Here is a 19397-nt window from a genome sequence, read left to right on the forward strand (position 1 = left end):
CAGGTTCCAACAATTACAAATATTATTTTGTTGATAATAAAATTTAATATAATACAAATAAATAAAAAATATAATATTTATTTATTTAAAATTAACTTAAAACAAAAATAAAAAATTTAAATATACATAAAAAAATATTTATTTATTAAAAAAAATATAAAAATAAGCAAAATTTTGAATGATCATATGTATAAAAAATTAAAAATTTAATTAAATTAATTTATATTTATTAAATATATTTAAAAATAAAAATACGACTGGCCTATTTCCATCCCTGATAATATTATACTCATTAAAACCTGGTCTGCTCCAAATGACATTTATTCTATAGACGTATGGAGTAAATGCATACACACATTCCACAGCGTTCGTATTATGTTACAACAGTAATTTTACTTCAACCATAGCTCCATTTTTCACTATTATTCTTCAAATATTCAATTTTTCTTATTATTTTAAACAACTTTTTATTTTTATAATTTAAAAAAAATTAAAAATTAAAAATTTAATTTATAATTTTAAAAAATAAAAAAAATAAATAAATAAATAAATAACATTTTGCTACAATGGTGTTGCACTGCAGCAAACTCCAAAATTGGTGCTTGAATTAGCGCTGGATTGGAGCAGCATTGGCGGCACACTAGTCAATTAATTATCTAAGCCAACAAAAACACTCAACTAACAATCACAAACAGACACATAAGAGATAAAAAAAGACTTGATTTGAAAGATCAATTATTCCAGTGACAAATAATTGAGAGCTTTACCAAATTGAAACCCATCATTTGTGTACAGGAAATTATATCAATAAAGAGTTCCAAAATTAATAATAATAATAATAATAATAATAATAATTTCAAATCTCTAAATGACATGACAGCAATAGATAACTTCTATATAGTTGCTCCAACCAGTGTTCCCCTAGTTCTGATGCAGCAATACAACCATAAAACAGGATGAGAATAAGGTAGAACCATAACATCTGTACAAATCTCTATTTGCAGTATAAATCATAACTCTAATTCGATCCGATCCACAATCCAATCCAATCCAATCCAATCCAGTCATGAGTACACAAGGATGGATTCATGGATGGCGGACTAGAGAAGCTCCCTCCTCTTTTCGATTCAGAACTATGGACAGGCAAAAGGATACATAAACCATTTAAATCCCTCCCTCCCTCTGACATGACATACGATGCATCAAATTAGGGCCCAGCTCTATTTATTGCTACAGATTTTGATTACTGCTGCTCTGCTGTTTTCACAAAACTACGCTGTTGAAGGTTGCACTTAAAGGACATGGTTGGCTGCTTGGTTTCTCTCGAATATGTACTAATTGTAGATTCTAACAGGCTTCTCAAATGTGTGCCGATTCTGCAACATTTAGTGTAGCTTGTGAGCATGATAACTTCTACCATAAAAATTGAGAAAAAAAATAAATACATAAATATATATATATATATATAATCGTGAAAACTAAGAATGGAAGGCTCAATATCATGAAAATGTAATCACTTTTAAGCATTCTTAGATTCTTAGAACATTCACAGATAATAGCATGTCTTAGTTACAGATTCTAATAGATCTCAAAGTGATAAAAAGAATCGAAGCACCACAATATGTGACTCGAAACAGAGAACACCAGGCTAATAAATCTACCACTACCCCCTCAAAGGTTGGTAAATTTATATATTACCCTTGTACAACATATATTTATGTACCTAACATAACGGTAAAATCAAAATTCTTGGAATTATGAGATGCTTGAGATTTGTTAATTTCTACTCCTTAATATCTTTATTATTAATAATACGAACACCCACCAATTATGCTCAACCAAATATCAGTAAATAAGTCGTTGATATTTTATAATTATAGAAAAAGAAAGAAATGCAATGAGATCCTGGGTTCAAGCATTGTTTTTTTGTTTTCTCTCCTAGGTTGAAATCTGATTCATGTGCAGATAGTTGATTAGGGCTCATGCAAAGTTACAGATTCACAACCTAATACAAATTAGCCTAAGATAAGAGCTAGTTGAAAAGAAAATTAGATGGCATTAATCTAGCTCATGCAGTGAAGGGAAATCATCACCTATTTCAATTGGTGGATTCAAATATTAAACAAGACAAAAAAGGATCACATCAGCATACCTGGTTCGCAGCATATGACCTTTTTGGTGCATTGTCAGCATGCTCAAGTCCAAGATACTGTTCCCAGGCACCATAAACATCTCTTCTCTGGAACATAGGGTAAAAACAAATGAGCCCTAAAAGAATAACTAAACCATAAAATGCATGTAGAAAAGAAGAGACAAGTTGTTAAGACCTGAAAACGAGCGGATACAATGTCTGAATCTTGAAGGTATTCAGGTCTACCCAAAGACACAAATGCAAACTTCCACTGGAAATGATAGATAGGTTAGAATACGAAAGAAATTGAAGTGAACGAATGACTAGCCTAATATATTTTTGCTACATGTACAATGATACTTCAAATCCCCACCTTTGAGTACTCCTCATCAGGAATGCGTAATTTCTTTTGAATGCGCTTTTTAACATCAGCCAATATCTCTCCCTCGTGAATGACCAAGAAAAAGGGATCCCCAAAATTTGTCACCTGTTGTAAGGAGACATACAGTGAATCACTAAAATGGCCCTCAAGAAAATAAAAAGCACATAGCCAAGCAAACTCAGAGGTGAAGAAACATATGTCTTACAACCTGACTTTGAGTACTGTCTTTCAGGAAATGGTAAACGTGAATTAACCGATCTTGGGGACCCAAATTTTTCTCCTCTTCAGGAATCTGGAGTAAAGACGAATACACCAAAGATTTAACAGAAGAATATAAATCAAATATTAATTTCACAAATTTCATTCAATTTAATACATATCCAATAATAATTTGAGGAAGCATATGTCTGGGAATCATATAAAACCATAATTATCAAGAAAACCAGACAAGGGGTAGGCAGGATGTAGGTAGAGATTAAACCTTGTTGGGCTTTAAAGGAAATTAAAAGCAATGATTGGTTATTCATTTGTAAGTGACTGCACAAACAGTATGTACTTTATCACAGCTCTAGACTCTCTTAGGAAGAGAAATAACTGTGCAGAATTCATTGCTGCAGTGTGTACCTAGCTTAAACCTTAATGTGCAATCCTAATTGTAGCATTCTTGGCGGTCTCTTCTACCCTTACTGGTAGCCTTACAAGAGCCAAACAGATAAACTTTTCAGTTTTTCCCTCTATCTGCAAACCACAAATCTTCTCAGATAAAATATGGCTTATGCTGAGTTCATAATCACATTAAAGGGAACTCAGATCCAAGGGCACCATTACGCGGTTGCTGTTCTCTACACAAAAAGGTTGCATGGGCTGTCCTCTTTCGAAAACAGTAATCAATTATGGAGCTTTCAATGAAAAATCTGATGATTCATATTCAGGGAGAGTTTAGGGGATGGATAGGGAGTAATGGTTAGTGATTTTCATATGCAATGCCTAAGCCAACCATTATTACAAATATAACGCTCCCATCCAGTAAAAAATCACTACAAAATCCAACTTAGACCTACATCTCGTGAACCTGAATCAACCCAATAGAAATATTCTCTGGATACTGCAAAGTTTGGTCAAAGTATACTGGGCAATATATGATTCAACATATATGTGGACATTCTCAAAACTACATTCCAAAAACAATAAATAAAAAAATTCAACCTTCTTTAGAACTAGACATGGAATCTAGTGATAATGTCCTTGATTTTAGACAGCAATAAGATAGAAACCATAGAATGCTGTCTCTCTCTATATATCACATATTAGTATGTCATGACTAAGGGTTATCGAAGATAGAATTTATTTGAATCAATGAAAATAGAATACCACAGAAGAAAATCAATTCGCTCTGTAACCAAAACTAAAATAATAATTGTCTAACCTAACATGACCTAGATGCACCCTAGCTGACTTATGGGCCAAGCCCAAGACTCATAATCAACAAATAAAATAATAAAAGACATAATAAGAAATAAAATAATAATTATCCTAAATGAGTAAGATGCTTCTCCCTTTTCTAAAATAGACCTTGACTTTACCCAACTCTATGACAACTCCATCCCTCTTGAAAACCACCTTGTCCTCAAGGTGAAAGACAGGAAATTGGAGCGCAATTCCTCTTCATCAACCTAAATCGAATCCTTGTACATTAGTCCGCGTTAATGTATCAAAACCTGAGGAATGAGCTTGTCGCCTCTACTACCATCTGCTCGAGCTCCGTGGATCTGACCTCACCTTCTGTCCACCCTTCGACCTCGTCCATCTCTTCGAGCTCGGCCACCCAATTCGTGTCTGGGTTCACCACACAAGTTTGAAGGGACTTGCTTGCACACTTATGCAATGGTGTATAAGACTCCTTACAATGGTAACAAAGTAGCTTAAACTGATACTCGCGATACTCTTCACGACTCAATTTTCGGAAGGGAACTTGCACGGAGGACTGGTCCGAAGCCACCGGGCGTATGCCAGTGGAACTGTTGTCCTTGCCTAGTCTACTACTCTCGATGCCATTTCCAAGATTAGAGGGACCTACCGGAGGTTCAATCTGCGCTCCACCGTTAAGGCACGAACTCGCAAATTGACCAGATGGTTGTCCAAGTTGTTGATATGTCGTGGTAGAACCAGCATTGAATTCCCACTCAATGCTACGGCTGATCTGAATAGTCCAAACCTTTGGGGTCTAGTGTCCTCAGACGATTGATTTTCTGTTGCAATCCCCCCATGAAGTATCCGAGGTAATGCTCATCCGTTTAAGCCTGGCACCTGTGTCGCCAGTTGGATGAACTCGTTGATATACTGATCAACTCCCTTTTTTTGCTGAAGTGTGACAAGGCGCTCGTAGGGGCTCCTTACGTAACGATCATCAAAACAAAGGACTAGGGCTCGGGAAACTCCGCCCAAGTGGCGGTTGGGTGGCGAAAGTGTTGCCATCGAGACCAGTGCAGCGCTGTACCCTCCATGGCGATGTGCGCTAATGCTACCTTGAGTTTTGTTCGCACCTGGTGGAGTTCAAACTGTTGCTCAGCGCAAACAACCCAACCAATAGGCTCCGTCCCGTCAAACGATGGTAGTCTGACTTCTGACATGACTGGGGTGGCAAAGCTACCGTGGCGGGGGGGTCAACCCCCCTAACAGTTGAGAATCCGGCGCAAGTGGACGTTGCGCCATGGGCGGCGACGTTGAGGGCGCCGGGAACTGAGTCGGTGGCTAACCCACTGACGCAGTGGCATCAACGGCGGCGTCACGCCGCCGAGTGCTGCCTTGATCGTAGCGAGCAACTCCTGCCGCAGCGAAACCATCTGATTCGTGTTTTGTTCTTCCAAAATCTCGAGCTTGGCGGATTTGGTTTACCTTCTCCGGTATTTCTCCAACGGTTGTTTTCAATAGCTCGAATCGTTGTTGATTGGAGATAAGCATGATTCCGTCAGCAGAGGATCCGGCAGGTCGAACCAATTGTTATGACTTAGGATTATCAAAGAAAGAATTTATTCGAATCAATGAAAATAGAGTACCACAGAAAAAAAAACCAATTCGCTCTCTAATCAAAACCAAAATAATAATTGTTTAACCTAACATGACCTAGATATAGGGCTGACTTATGGGCCAAGGTCAAGACATAATCAACAATTAAACATTAAATAAAATAATAAGAGAAATAATAAGAAATAAAATAATAATTATCTTAAATGAGTACGGTGCTTCTCCCTCTCCTAATATAGACCTTGACTTTACCCAACTCCATAACATGGAATCTAGTGATAATGTCCTTGATTCTAGACAGCAATAAGATAGAAACCATAGAATGCTGTCTCTCTCTCTATATCACATATATTACATGCACATAGTTTCATCCACAACATAATAGTAAAAGTAACAGATTCTGCTATGTTCAAGAGATTTTAATTGGAGACAAGATAGTCTGGCAGTTATACAGATACAACAACAAGAGTAAGATGACTCAGCCATTCTTCTCTAGAGAAAAGGTCTAACACAAATACACAACGCAATGAGAAGAAAACATAAATGAATTAGATTAAAAATAAACATTAAAAACTATTCACTTACCTCCTCTGCACGCAATGTCCAATATTGATCATTTATGTTCTCAATCTTGTCTTGCAGAGGAAAAATCTGTAGATAATGATAAAAAATTACAGTTTAGCATGAAACTACCGAATTGAATTGTTAAATTTGCACCACCCCAGCAGAATCATGCATACACAATTTTCATCAAAAGAAGGAAATTTATCAAAAGCCTGAAATTAAGGAAATGCATTGTATGTCGGAACATATAGACTTGCGACTATATTATTCATAACGCAATAATAGGTATGTGCAAAATTATGTTTAAAAACAACACTTAAGATACTCATTCCAAGTGTCAATAAATTTTCAAAAAGTGGACACCCCACCATGGTTAGTACCATGGTTAGTACTTAGTATTCCCTCCGCTTTTGAAGCACGGGATGTGAAGTGACCTCAATATCTTTTCTCTACTCGAGCCCAAGGAGAAGGTTTATACTGTTGGATCACTTATCTTATTTTTGCAGTTAACGTCACCATCCATGACATGGAGGCATGAAAAGATGATGATACATTTTGTATAAAGAGCTAATGCTAGTTGAAGCTCTAGTTATTGTTGGACAGTAAAGTAGGTACTAGGTACTACTTCAATCAGGCAGTTGACCATTGACACATCTACAGTTTAAGAGCACCTTCATGTCAATGGAATGGTATAAAGGCTAGGCATTTGATACAACAATCTTAAGGGCTCAGAGACCTTGATCAGTATAGTGAAAAGCGGTAGCAAAATTAATCCCCCACTTGTATATTTTTTTTCTATACAGCATGTAGTTAAAGAGCATGAGTTTTTAAAGACACTCATCAGATAGAGCATCTTTTCTTGTTAAAGAGTTTTTTCAAGAATCCGATTGATGAAGTTTTGAATGTAAACAGAGTGAATGAAGATTTCATTAGAGGTCTACTGTCCATGCACAGCAAAAAGAACAATAGATAAATGTGTTTTGATAGAATATTCTGAGCTGTCACAAAGAAAAAAAAAAAAAAAAAAATGTAGTAACTTGCTAAGATAATGATGATCAATTTTGGGAATGGAATTATAAATAATGCATACACATTAGCAAACAATGATTTACATTATCAATATAAAAGTTTGAAATGTGTCCCATCACTTATAAGGACATAACTTTCAATGAGGACTCAACAAAAATATCATTAAAATTGTATTACCACCACATACTGAAAGCTGAATAATCATATATTAAATAGATCACAGATAATCGGTGGACAGCCATTACCTTATATATCTTATTATAGAAGACCTCAAGCAACCTCAATTCTGCATCTGGATGAGACAACTCAACCTGTGATAAATACATATATATACAGATATAATAGTTCATTGATAATGGATTTAGTTATCTCCCAAATTGAGAATACAAAATAAAGTAACTTCTTGACTTATCTATCCTCGTACAGCTACCAAGTATTCCTTTCGGGAACACATTATTTTTATTTTTTTTTTTCTCTTTTGCATACATTGACTGTAACTCCACAAACTCTGACATTAAGCAAAAAATTTCAAGGCTCACCTTGGTCTTAAGATCATTAATAACATCACCCACATTACTCTGCTTTGGTAACCTAATAGTATGAATAACAACCTGAAAATGTTGAAATATCATTAATGAGATGGGGAAAGTGTCAAAACCACACAAGTTGAGCAGTAGTTACACAGACAATTAAGGTCCCAGGATAAGACTTACTTCATCCTTGGTGGCATGATGGAAAGCAACTTTTAGAGTTTTAAGGCCTTGCAGTTCAGGTAAAGGAATGTCCAACACTTCATAGTACAGTATATCGGAAATCTATAAGATGAGTCCAAGGTATTGTCATTGACAAGTAAACACCTGTAAACATTATCTGGAAAATCTCAAACTCAATCGCTACATATAAAATAAGTCACCTGGTTATAGTGAACAAGCATATCTGTAAGACGTTCTGCACCACGGTACTTAATAGGTTGTGGCTTTGGTTGCTGTGAGTAGCAGTTATGGGATGTAAGCCTTATTCTAGATGGGTCATCCACAGAAAGATATCGGGCAACACTTCCAACAACTTCATCATAGTTGTTTTGCTTTGACCTGAAAAGTTTGTTGTGCTGTATTACCAAGAAAATCACAAGGAAATAGATAGAAGGCACATCAACCACAACAGCAATATAATTAAATTTAAATTCATGACTGAAACTCATACAATTCCAGAGAAAATTCATCCTCCTTGGGTTTCTCCAATGATCGAAATCGAACCACCTATAAATCAACAAACAAACTACTTAAATGGTGATATCAGAAAATTTATAAAATGGAAACTCGAAAGAAAAATGACATCAATGGAATATTCACTCATTTTCAAGTTTCTATGTGTTTCACTAAAATCAACAGCAAAGACAATAAAAATAAGAATAGCAGCCCATAGCAATAATATTTGAAAATAATCATTAAAGTGAATTCATCTTTAAATTGAGAAAAGAATGAAGCAGAATTAATCCTATTCAATTTCAAACTACCAATCAGTTTTTGCAAACCATATGACTTGAGTAATTAAAGGTGTACCTGACGATTATGTACATAATCTAAAAATGAAGGGACGGTGGGATAACGACAGGCTTCACTTCTCCCATAAGGAGATTTTTGGAAACAGATGATATCTCCATCTTCCAACTGCAATAAAATAAAAATAATCAAACGGAAATAATTGTGATTAGAGCTGCATAACTAATTAGCCATATGACATTAAAGGTCAGAAAGATTATGTAGTTTGGGTTTAACATAAGAAACCTGACTGTTGCGAAAGCTAAGCTTCTTGTCAATGTGCTCGCACATAACATTTGGCTCGAACTTAATTTCCTGCAAAAGAATTAGAAATTGTATGGCTAGCACAAATTCATTATTATAAATGATCACACAAATGAGGCAAAGCTGGAAAAGAAGGGGGTGGACCTCAAAGAGTTCAATTTCTTCATCTGGTTCAAAACCTGCCATTTCATTCAACCTTCTCAGTATCTCCATTGGTTTGCCATTGCCTTTAACAAATAACTTCCCAACATACCTATAAGAAAATTAAAACCTTGTCAGTAGATGCAGATCCACTAAACAAAATGCAGTACAACAAATACTGAGTAATAAATCTATGGGAAAATAACGGAAACGTAACTCGCACATGAAAAATTCATTTATATCCTAGTGCTTAGTGCTTACTACTATATATGTGCTTAGTGCTCACTATATATGTATATGCAAGCGAGCAAGAGAGAGAGAATCGCATGCATTATATTTTCGAGCATAATAAGCTTGCATCTAATAAGCCATACCGCAGTTCCTCTTTGATTGGATCATAAAGTTTGAAAAACAAAAGAATATCCTCCTTTGACTTCTCTGGAAGAGAAATTGGCTGCTTGTCCTGTACAAGATAGGAGCAAGAAGTGAAGAGAACACATTATGGAACAAATAAAATCATTTGACAACAGCAAAGATGAAATTGAGCTAAGAGATGGCAAGGTACCAAGCCAAATGCTACTTCCAGAAACAATTTGAGCTCCGCGTTATTTGCTTTATTGGAAATTTCTCTTAACTGACCAACCTGAATTATAAAAGATAAAATAAATTTGCAAAAATAACAAACCTGCTGCACGTGAAAAGGACAATAAAGACAGAAACTACTAATTTCAATGCAACACAGAACTTGCCAAACAAATCGTAAGTCTAAACACAATTAAATGGGTAATCATCTCCCAAATAATTGATAATACACAGATTTAATAAGTAAAGACGGAGCTTAGACTAAGATATGGCACCAACAGAACAAAGTAAACACAACAACATGATGCCCATTTTTGACAAAAGCCAGCATCCAAAATACAAAAAATAATCAGAGAATACCCTAGATCATCTATTTCTTTCACATACAAGGCTTGTACAAGTACTCACAATGACAACAAAAACATTGGAATATGCATTCCTTATGTTAAAATAATGAACAGTCGATTGATCCTGGTAATTCCTTTAGCAAATCAAGTAATGATACTTACATATTTATAGACATCATATGCTATTTCAAGGGTAAAGATAATCAGTAAATAGTAGCTGTAGAATGGCTGAATTGGAGGTCTCAAATTTCTACTATTATTAACCTAAACATAACTAATGATTGAATTTCCTTCTAAAAAAACTAATCATTCGAATACATTTGCTCAGTCCAGAGCCCAAATAATGCCCACTGCATTGACGTAATCTATGCGATTTAAAACTTCAAATAGGGGATTGGGCTGTCATCATGAATTTGATGCTTTACAATAAACGACATACTCCTCTTAACCAACCAAACTTCAATGAGGAAATTCACAAACATGCCTCGATATTGAGGACCTATTTCAAATTATATCACTTAGCTCTGTATTTAGAAGAAAAACTAATCCGAGGTGGATTACGCAATATATTCAAAGACCTAGCCACTGTAGGGGTGATGATACACATGCTGGATATTAAAGGATAAAGCTAGCAGTCCCTTATAGACATGTTTGTAAGAATTAAAAGTCCAAACTGTTTTATTTATTATTATTTTTATTTTTAATTCTTGCAAAAGGTAAGAACATAAACCTAGAGAATATTATCACAAAATTAAGGCATTGTAAATTCCAATTGAGTGTGTTAACTTTTTAAAACTCATTGAACATCTCACAAAGATTAGAAAGGCAATAATGTAAATCAAACATAAGTGCATACAGAATGATCTTCATCTGCGCGTATAAGTGGTCGATTTGGACGATATGTATGATTTTGACGCTTAGCCCACAGCCAGAAACGTTGAAATTGCACTGGTATGCCAAACTCCTTGGCAACTTCTTCCTGAAAAATCACAGATGAATTAGATGAAAGCCTAATTGCTTTATGATTGCAGTTTATCTATCATTGCAACAACCAAATTCCTATCTGAAATAAAGGGCTCAGTCTTCATTGAACCATCAATCAAATTTTCCCAAGAATGAATTTTCACAAGAAACAGATAAAGACAATTTGGAAAGTGAACAGGAATAAGATCAAAGCTTAATATTATTAACAACTGCAGTTTAGTTATCCTGCTACCCAAACTCCTATGTGAAATACAAGGGCTTCAGTCTTTGTTGAAGTACCAAGTTTACAAAATCAATCTTGGAAAGACTAAACCTCCATAGCAACACAAACAACAAAATCCAAAGAACATTGTAATACTGTTAGACCTATTGAGTAACAATGGAACTTTAGATTGTTACCCGCTTCTACAGGTTATTGCAGTCACAAGATGCAATATCAATGAAGAAAATCCACCATACATCACATCAATGAGGAGAAATATAGATTAGAGAGTCAATCAAGCCATATGCACACCGTCAGTCAAGTAATAAGCTTGCCAAAAAAAACTGGTTGGAGAGGGAACACAAGTTGTTTATGATGAGATAGTCGAAAATGATTTGGAGGGGCTCTCTGAAATTTGCCATCATTTGCCAGATCGTATGATCACTGGGTCCAGTTACAGTAATTAGTATGTCTCCACAAGGCCAACAAAATAGCTGATGTTTTAAACTTGAAGATCCAAGTTGAGTAAAAAATGGAAGAAACACATATACACATGCAACTCTATGTTTTGAAAGAAAATTTCCTAACTTTCGTTACAATGCATAATAGCACATGATCATATAATCAATCATATTCCACATAAAGCAGTAACATTCTAATTGGCAGTAGCACCTTAACAAACTTATGAAAACCCAGTTATGAACGAAGATTTATTATTAGCATGCATTATTACCTATGACCAGCAACAATTGTAAGTGTTAAGGTACCTTAAAAGAACTAAACGGCAACTGTTTCTGAATTCGAAAATGTCGAACTTTTTCATGATCCACAAGATCAAAGTATATATTCTTTCCAATCTGATCAAAGAGATCTTCCTCACGGGCAACCTATAAATAAAATCATATAATCAACATTCCAACTACAATGTTTTGAAGACGGCAGGAAGCAACTAAGAATTATATTTCAAACACCACCTTAATAATGGTATAGAGGTGTGCCTCAGCTTTTTCCTTCCTTTTTTGCTCTTTTTCTTCCTGCTCTTTTTTCAACCTTACCTGAAAATTCAAGAGAATAAATAACAAACAAAATCAAAGATCAACGTCATGAGTCTTACCCTTAGATGTTCAGCGATATCCTTCTCATCCACATTGCAAATAACTTTCTCCTTGTCACATTCCCGTATGTAGACAAGCATGTATGCATTTGAATATTTTGTAAATTTGAATGGTGAATTATTGAATCCAGGGTTTGTCTGTGGTAGCTGTGTCACCAAACAGGACAATTGAAAGAAAAAATGAATGTGATAATATGAGTAAAAAGTAACATCAAAATAATATATCAGAGAAAAATAAAAAACCTACCTCTTCTTCACCACCATATTGTTCTTCCAATGCCCTCTTCATGTCTTCCTTAGTTACCCTTTCATCATCAAATTTGAACCTAGGGCAAAACACAGCATTATGCATAACCACAAAAACATACAAAATCCATAAGTACAACATTCCATGCTTTATCAAATTAGACAAAATTGAAAGTTGCTCACACGAGCAGGTAAGTGGAATCCCAAGTAGGCTTTCATCACAAACATTCGAAGTTTAATGTAAATTCAATAAACAGAAGCAATATATTTCAGGAAGTGAGTATGAAACATAGGGCACTAGAACACATACGAATGTAGATAAGAACAAGGAACATAACCAAACAAGGTGCTTACCAATGATCAGAGAGAGTTGGCCGGATATAAGCATAATAATGACCTCCATGTACACCACCGCTGTGAACCAGAACACTACATACATAGACAACAAATTTCATTATTTCAGATGTAGAGCTCATCTCAGCTAAAGCTTGCAAGAAATCAACGAATGAGCATGAATAAATCCACAAAAGAGGGATCTAAAATCCTATGGGTGGAATAATAAAAGGTAGAAAGAGCAGACACATGGACCATGAAAAGCTATAGTCTGTACATAGAAGACATACCAACTTAGCACAAGATGCAAGCAGATGATGGGATATACAACTTAATAACCAGGTGAAAATTAGCAATATTTCTTGAGTATGGAAGCCTGATTGCTGAGGTATTCCAAATCAATAAATGCTTCTCATAAAATAACATGACCATTGCAAGCACCTAATTGAAAAACATGCAGAGCTGAAATACCTATGAAGAGTGTATAAGTTGCGGACACTCCGATCTGCCTGTGGAGATAGATACTTGCCACTCTCTCTATCAAGATCAAGTTGCAAGGGAAACTCGTATCTATCATTTATCTGCAGTGTCAAACACAAAAAGTAATTATGACCATTAAACAGCAGGTACTGAAGAATAAAAGTTCTATGCAAGCAAATTTGTAAGCAGAGCAGGAAGGTACTAACACACAAAGAGAAAAATCCTAAAATGCATCAGCAAATGAGATTAATCCATAGACCAGAACAAAAGCCAACAGAATATCATACTTTTTAGTGCTTCTTGCACCTATGTGCCACATTGATATAAGAATTCTTAAGTGAAATCATGAATAATGGAGTGAAATCTGATTCCAGTAACATGAAATGTGTTTATTTGAGATGTGACAATTTTGAGATTCCAGTAACATGAAATGTGTTTATTTGAGATGTGACAATTTTGAGTAGTTTAGTTACAAAACTTTGCAAATATCTTATTACATCACAGACTGACAGACATATTACAGTTAAAAAAATAATAATAAAAAATAAAATAAAAATTCCAGGTTTTGTGAAATCCATTGTTGATTTGCACAAAAGACAACACATTTAGGAACCATATCATTACAGATTCCAGCATGCAACATAATCATATATCATCTAACAAATGCAACAGAAAACACTACCCAAGTCACATGGAGAGGACCCTTTTATTACTAAGTCAAATTCCCAATCAATAAATGTTTTATTTGTGGAAAGCAAACTATTATTTATTTATTACAGGAAAGGACCAATTACTCACAAATTACATAGTTAAATGGAAAAAAGGTACAGAACTATAAGCTAATAGGGTTGATGATGAATCAAAGTACCCCACCCATTCAATAAGTTTATACTACAAATATTGGGGCCTCATCACATTCCATTTTATTAAGAAGACTGATGAAAGTAGAATAATGCTACTATATGGTCCAGAAACATGCAGCTAAGTCTAAAAGGAGGCTCCTTCAGACCACATACCTTGACCATTGTATCACGAACGAAATCATATTCAAATCTTTTTAACTGAAGCTGAAGGACAGGTGGAAAGTCAATGAAAAGAACACCCTTCTTGGCATCCTGAAAAGTATGTAATTGACATTAGGCATGAAAATGGAACAAATATACTAATAAAATGAGGCGGCATGTGAAACGGACTAAAAATCATTTTATTGACTAGTACTTGTTTCATATAGAATGACTAGCAGCACAAGGACATTCTTGTTGGAAATTACAAGGAAAAAAAAAAGAACCCTTCAAAACATCAACAGAAATTTTCTAACCAATATTCTTTCGAGATTCAAACTTTTAGACATTCTTGCTGTTCTCATTTTATCTTTCACTTCGTCAACAGAAAATTTAACTACGTGTGTAAGAATGTTTTGTGAACCAGTTTCAAATACATAACTACAGTATTGGATAGGCATGCTCATAAATGGAAGGCAGATTAAAGATTAGAAGATAGTAGGAAGTCAACCTGCAATCCATATTGTTCCGCATGATATTTATTGTCGCCCTCAAGACGTTCCACTTCAACATATTTGTCAAAAGAGGCATAGATATCTTTACAGCCTTTGACATCAAGCTGCAGATCTGACACAAACATAAATTCAGCATACAAAATTAGAAAACCATTTATCATGATTTCAAGTACACAAATGGGGCCTTAAGAGACATACCATAGAATGATTCCTTTCTTGTAGATTTGTAGTCCACATTAATACATTCTATATAATTCATGTGATGACCCTCAAACAGCTGCTGTATCGTACCTTCCACCACTGTCCCCTGAAAAATAACACAATAAACAGTCATGTAATCTTCATGGGGCTCACGGTTAATATTTGTTTTAACTTATATTTCAGTTAATCACATGCTTTTAAATACATTACTTTCATCTTGTCTTCAAGTTTTTCACAGAGAACCCTGTTCAGCTCCTGGACATCATGCTGCAGAAAAGAATCATATGTGTCCCACCCAAAAGACTTTGTCAATTCCTTTGTTGATACACTAGTATCACTGTATTGCAGCTTATAGAATAAACTCTGCAACGCCAAAGGGATGCTTCCAGATGGATTATCATTTTCTGTGGTTGGCATGTGGTATACACTCTGAGAAGAAGTTCCAAATTAGTTATTCCTTGTTAAAAAAGTGAAATCAAATGGCAAGACTACAATCAGACACAAACCTTCCTGAAATAAGGAATATGGTATAGGGTCTGTAGAAGAGAATTCATATAACAAGTCGCACCCTGATTCTTAAGCCCCACATACCCTGTCTCCTTTTTGGAGTCATGAGACCAGTAATCAACAACTTTACGAACAGCAACATCAGCCTCAACAATTACCACATCATTCACAAGGTAACCTCGACCAGGGTCATATAATTCACAAAGAGGCATGAATGAAGTGAATCCCCAATCACTTTCCCTAGAATTGAACTGGTGTTGTGTGTCTGCAGGGTTAGTGTTATCAAAACCATCATCCAGGCAGCAAAGCTAGCATATGATTTAAGAGAACCTAATCAGAAACCTAAAAGAACAGCAACAAAGCAGGAAAGACAAACTAGAAAATAAAACTGATAATGACACTTATCAGATGTATGCAGATTAGGATAGGACAAGATAAGATAGGTTGGTCTATTTCTTTGGGAAAAATAACCAGATGCATAAAATATGACCATGAAATACATCCTAGAAGTGGAGTACACGGAGAACTTGTACTATTTTGCAAATTTTTATGCACAATTATACTACACATGAGCAACTACAAAAGACTACAAATCAAACTTGAGCATCATAAATTTCAATATATGCTAACTATTCACTCGAGTTTCCCCATTTCTACGCAAATGCACTACATACTGTAAGCCTATAATAAAATGCAAGAGCAGTTTTTCACAGTTCAGGATATCCCAATTCACTTGAAAAGCAGAGAGAACTGGTCATAAGAAACAACTGTCCTAAAAAGATCATATCCAAGCTCGAAATAACATTCAATGAAATTTTTGTTTAGTACTCCCAGCGGAAATACTCACCATGATAGCATGAAACCACATCAAACATCAAAACAAATAGCATTCAAAGTATGATTTGATTGAACATCCCCTGCATTGTATCTTCAAAGTGTTTGCTTCATAGAAGAAACTTCTAGAATAATTCCTTCTACATTATAGTTTTTTATCTAAATCATTTGCAGGCAATGACCTTCCAAGTGGAAGGTAGAAGAGTTGATTTTCTTACTCAATCATAGGCTATTGAGAAGTTTGGAACTCACAAAAAGCGAAAGTGTACTACAGGACTTGGTAGCACATTAGATTAAGAACTGTGACAGATGAACATTTTCAGCTTAAAAGCCTTAGACCTTCTAAAGTGATAAAATTTTGTGAAACTAATTCATTTTCACCACAGTTACAACAATTTGCGCCAGATGAGGCTTGAAATATAATTTAAGAAGTGATAGCACAATGTTAAGGACAAGAAATATACATATATATATATATATATTTCTTGCTTTATTAGAGCTTCTTACTTATCAAAAACAAGAGGTAAACAACATCAATGAAGTGACCTCAAATTCAATAAGTTCATCACTGCCACAGAAACTTCTTAGTGCCTATCATTCAATCACATCTTTAGACAGATTCTCAAGGTGGAAGAGCTAACACATTCTTACCTTTCCTTATAGTGAATTTGTTGTGAATTTGATTGATCACTGACAAACTAAACTGTGCATATCTACTCCAGCCATATGGCAAAGTTGCAGAGTCTGCAACATCCAAGTACAATGACAAGTGGTCTACGTTGTTTCCTTTTGGAAATATAAGCACTCGCCTGACCAACATAAAAGTATTGTATAAGTTCCAATATAATACCATCAACAACAACAAAAACGATGTAAAAACATAATATAACATACCATTTGTATCCTCCAACAACAAATTCCTCGGAGTACAGTTTCTTTGTGCTTAGTTTAGAAAAATTTTCAATATTCCAAGTAAACCGTGCAGACGGTGATTCGTCGATTGTTTGGCCATCCGCTGCATTTGTTGCTTCCACGGGACTCACTGATATATACAGAAAATTACGGAACTTCATATGAAACCGAACCCAGAGATAACATCCACTCAAAATCCCAAAGCCCAACAACAAGAGCACCCAATAGGATCCCACAGGATCAGAAACTTCAGCATATCCAATCTAAAACACAGGCATTCACACAAAAGCAACAACAAAAGAACAGACCCGCTATTCTAAAAGCAATCGCACTCTTCTTGTACAAGGAGATGACCATACCTTCCATTGGCTGAGGACCTTCTGGCGGGCAATCTTCATGAGTGACAAGCATCTCTTCAGGAACCGCCGGCTAGAGGAAGAAACGAAACTAAATGTCAGAACCAATGGATCTAATAAAACCACCCAACCGCACAGTTTCCCAATTCAAATCCGTAAAATCAATCAATCCACTTCACTATTCCTACAAAAATTTTCAAACCCTAAATTCAAAAGAACTCAAATTTCAACTCCTAGGAAAGAATAAGCACATGACGGCGGCAGAAACAGCTAATCAAGCTACTGAATCAAACGCAAAACAAAATTGCCCATACATACACCCCCACACCCCCACAAAAAGAAAGAAGCAACCCATTTCAACAAGTCAATCACACAAAAGCCGCAGCCCTCACACGCAAACACACACACACACACATACACATTCGCGCACAAGAAATGGACAAACCAAACAGCCCGAATTACGTACATCGATTGGGGGAGGGGTGAGAAGAGTCATTGAGATGAATTTGGCACCGACGGATCGGTGGTAGGGATCGAATTCAGAGATAATCTGAGAGCGAGAGAATTGAGAGAGACGAGGGGAAGAAGAGAAGGGAAGAGAAGAGAGGGGAAGGGAAGAGGGATTCTATGTATCTAATAAAGAAAAAAAGAACGCACTGACCGATCCGGACATGAAAAAACTTGAGGGTGTGAAAACACATATTACTACAATTTACAGCGTGGAGGGGTATTCTTGTCATTTCGTTCTATACGGCAAGTGAGACCGGTTGAGCCCGGACCCGCTTTCGGCCCACATTAGATGGGTAGATTTGGGTCCAAAAATTATAGAAAATGCTGGGGAATTTTTACTTCAATTTTACTATTTTATTATTTTCGGTTCCTAAAATAAAAAATAATGATATTATAATAATATATAAAAATATTATTAATAAATTGATCAAAATAAAAAATAGTGATAAATTATCATTTTATCCGTCATATTTAATTATATGTTTTAATTTTTTGATACGAATTTTAATAAAAGTTAATAATAATTGCTTTTTTTGTCCAAAAATGATATTTTCTTTTTTTTGTTGTGAAATAACTCATATTTTTGATAAATTTAACAATTTTGAACATATTTAACAAATATAAGTTAAATTATTAAATTTGAAACATGCTACACATTTCTATATCATTCATCAAAAAATTAGTTTACGTTAACTATAAATAAATAAATTTATATATTATATTTATATTATATAAAATTTAATTTTTTACAAATAATAGTATTTAAAATATTTAAATACCTACTCCAATTTAAAAAGAAAAATGAACATTAACCTGCCGCGCGCAGTCAATCAAATATTTCACCTAGTCCGTCATCACAATTTAATGTAATACAGGTGAAGAGATCGTCTCCACAGGGATGGTGTGATTCACTCTTTCGTATTCTAATGCAGTAAATAAAGGGGGATTTTTATTTTATTATCTAATGAAAATAAAATAACAAAGCAATTAAATTAAAGGGGAACTGACTATCAAGGGGATGTCTGACTCAAGGGATGATGCAGCTATGGCGCTTGTATTTTATCATTAATTCAATTAAAATATCAATAAATTGGTTACAGTTATCAACAAGTTCTGACAACCATTTTTTCCTTACAATGCAGGTAATTAAGGTACGACCGTTAACTACCTCTAATTAAGCAAATAAACTTAGGTGCG

At 35.0% G+C, this 19397-nt stretch overlaps 1 protein-coding gene across 2 annotated transcripts; it reads right to left on the minus strand.

Annotated features, from left to right (window-relative positions):
• Window positions 1–874: 874 nt before the first annotated feature.
• LOC127251213 (ubiquitin C-terminal hydrolase 12-like) lies at window positions 875–18349 on the minus strand. 2 transcript variants are annotated; one of them, XM_051274820.1, is made up of 32 exons: window positions 18157–18348; window positions 17694–17763; window positions 17317–17464; window positions 17074–17231; window positions 15588–15853; window positions 15292–15510; window positions 15079–15187; window positions 14877–14992; window positions 14381–14479; window positions 13356–13465; window positions 12906–12980; window positions 12553–12631; window positions 12306–12452; window positions 12166–12246; window positions 11959–12078; window positions 10862–10984; window positions 9642–9719; window positions 9451–9539; window positions 9080–9188; window positions 8918–8986; window positions 8693–8800; window positions 8334–8389; window positions 8044–8221; window positions 7844–7945; window positions 7670–7741; window positions 7376–7441; window positions 6123–6188; window positions 2722–2805; window positions 2505–2618; window positions 2328–2402; window positions 2153–2239; window positions 875–1376 (listed from the first exon to the last, which is right to left on the minus strand). In XM_051274820.1, the coding sequence occupies exons 1-32, from the start codon at window positions 18184–18186 to the stop codon at window positions 1335–1337; spliced, it is 3345 nt and encodes a 1114-aa protein (XP_051130777.1). In that variant the 5' UTR covers window positions 18187–18348; the 3' UTR covers window positions 875–1334. The 2 variants fall into 2 exon arrangements, with proteins under 2 accessions (XP_051130777.1, XP_051130776.1); XM_051274819.1 differs by having other exon boundaries at window positions 8918–9188; window positions 18157–18349.
• Window positions 18350–19397: the final 1048 nt, after the last annotated feature.

This window comes from Andrographis paniculata, unplaced genomic scaffold (genome assembly GCF_009805555.1).
Source record: "Andrographis paniculata isolate CXL003 unplaced genomic scaffold, ASM980555v1 Contig43END, whole genome shotgun sequence".
NCBI lineage: Eukaryota > Viridiplantae > Streptophyta > Magnoliopsida > Lamiales > Acanthaceae > Andrographis > Andrographis paniculata.

What these genes read in the sequence shown, in the direction of transcription:
- LOC127251213 (XM_051274819.1), bottom strand. Translation starts at nt 18,186, where the DNA reads ATGACTCTTCTCACCCCTCCCCCAATCGAT. An exon ending in GCGCAGATGAAGATCATTCT is followed by an intron (nt 9,720 to 10,861) that starts GTATGCACTTAT and finishes TTTATAATTCAG; the next exon opens with GTTGGTCAGTTAAGAGAAAT. An exon ending in CCAATCAAAGAGGAACTGCG is followed by an intron (nt 9,189 to 9,450) that starts GTATGGCTTATT and finishes ATTTTCTTATAG; the next exon opens with GTATGTTGGGAAGTTATTTG.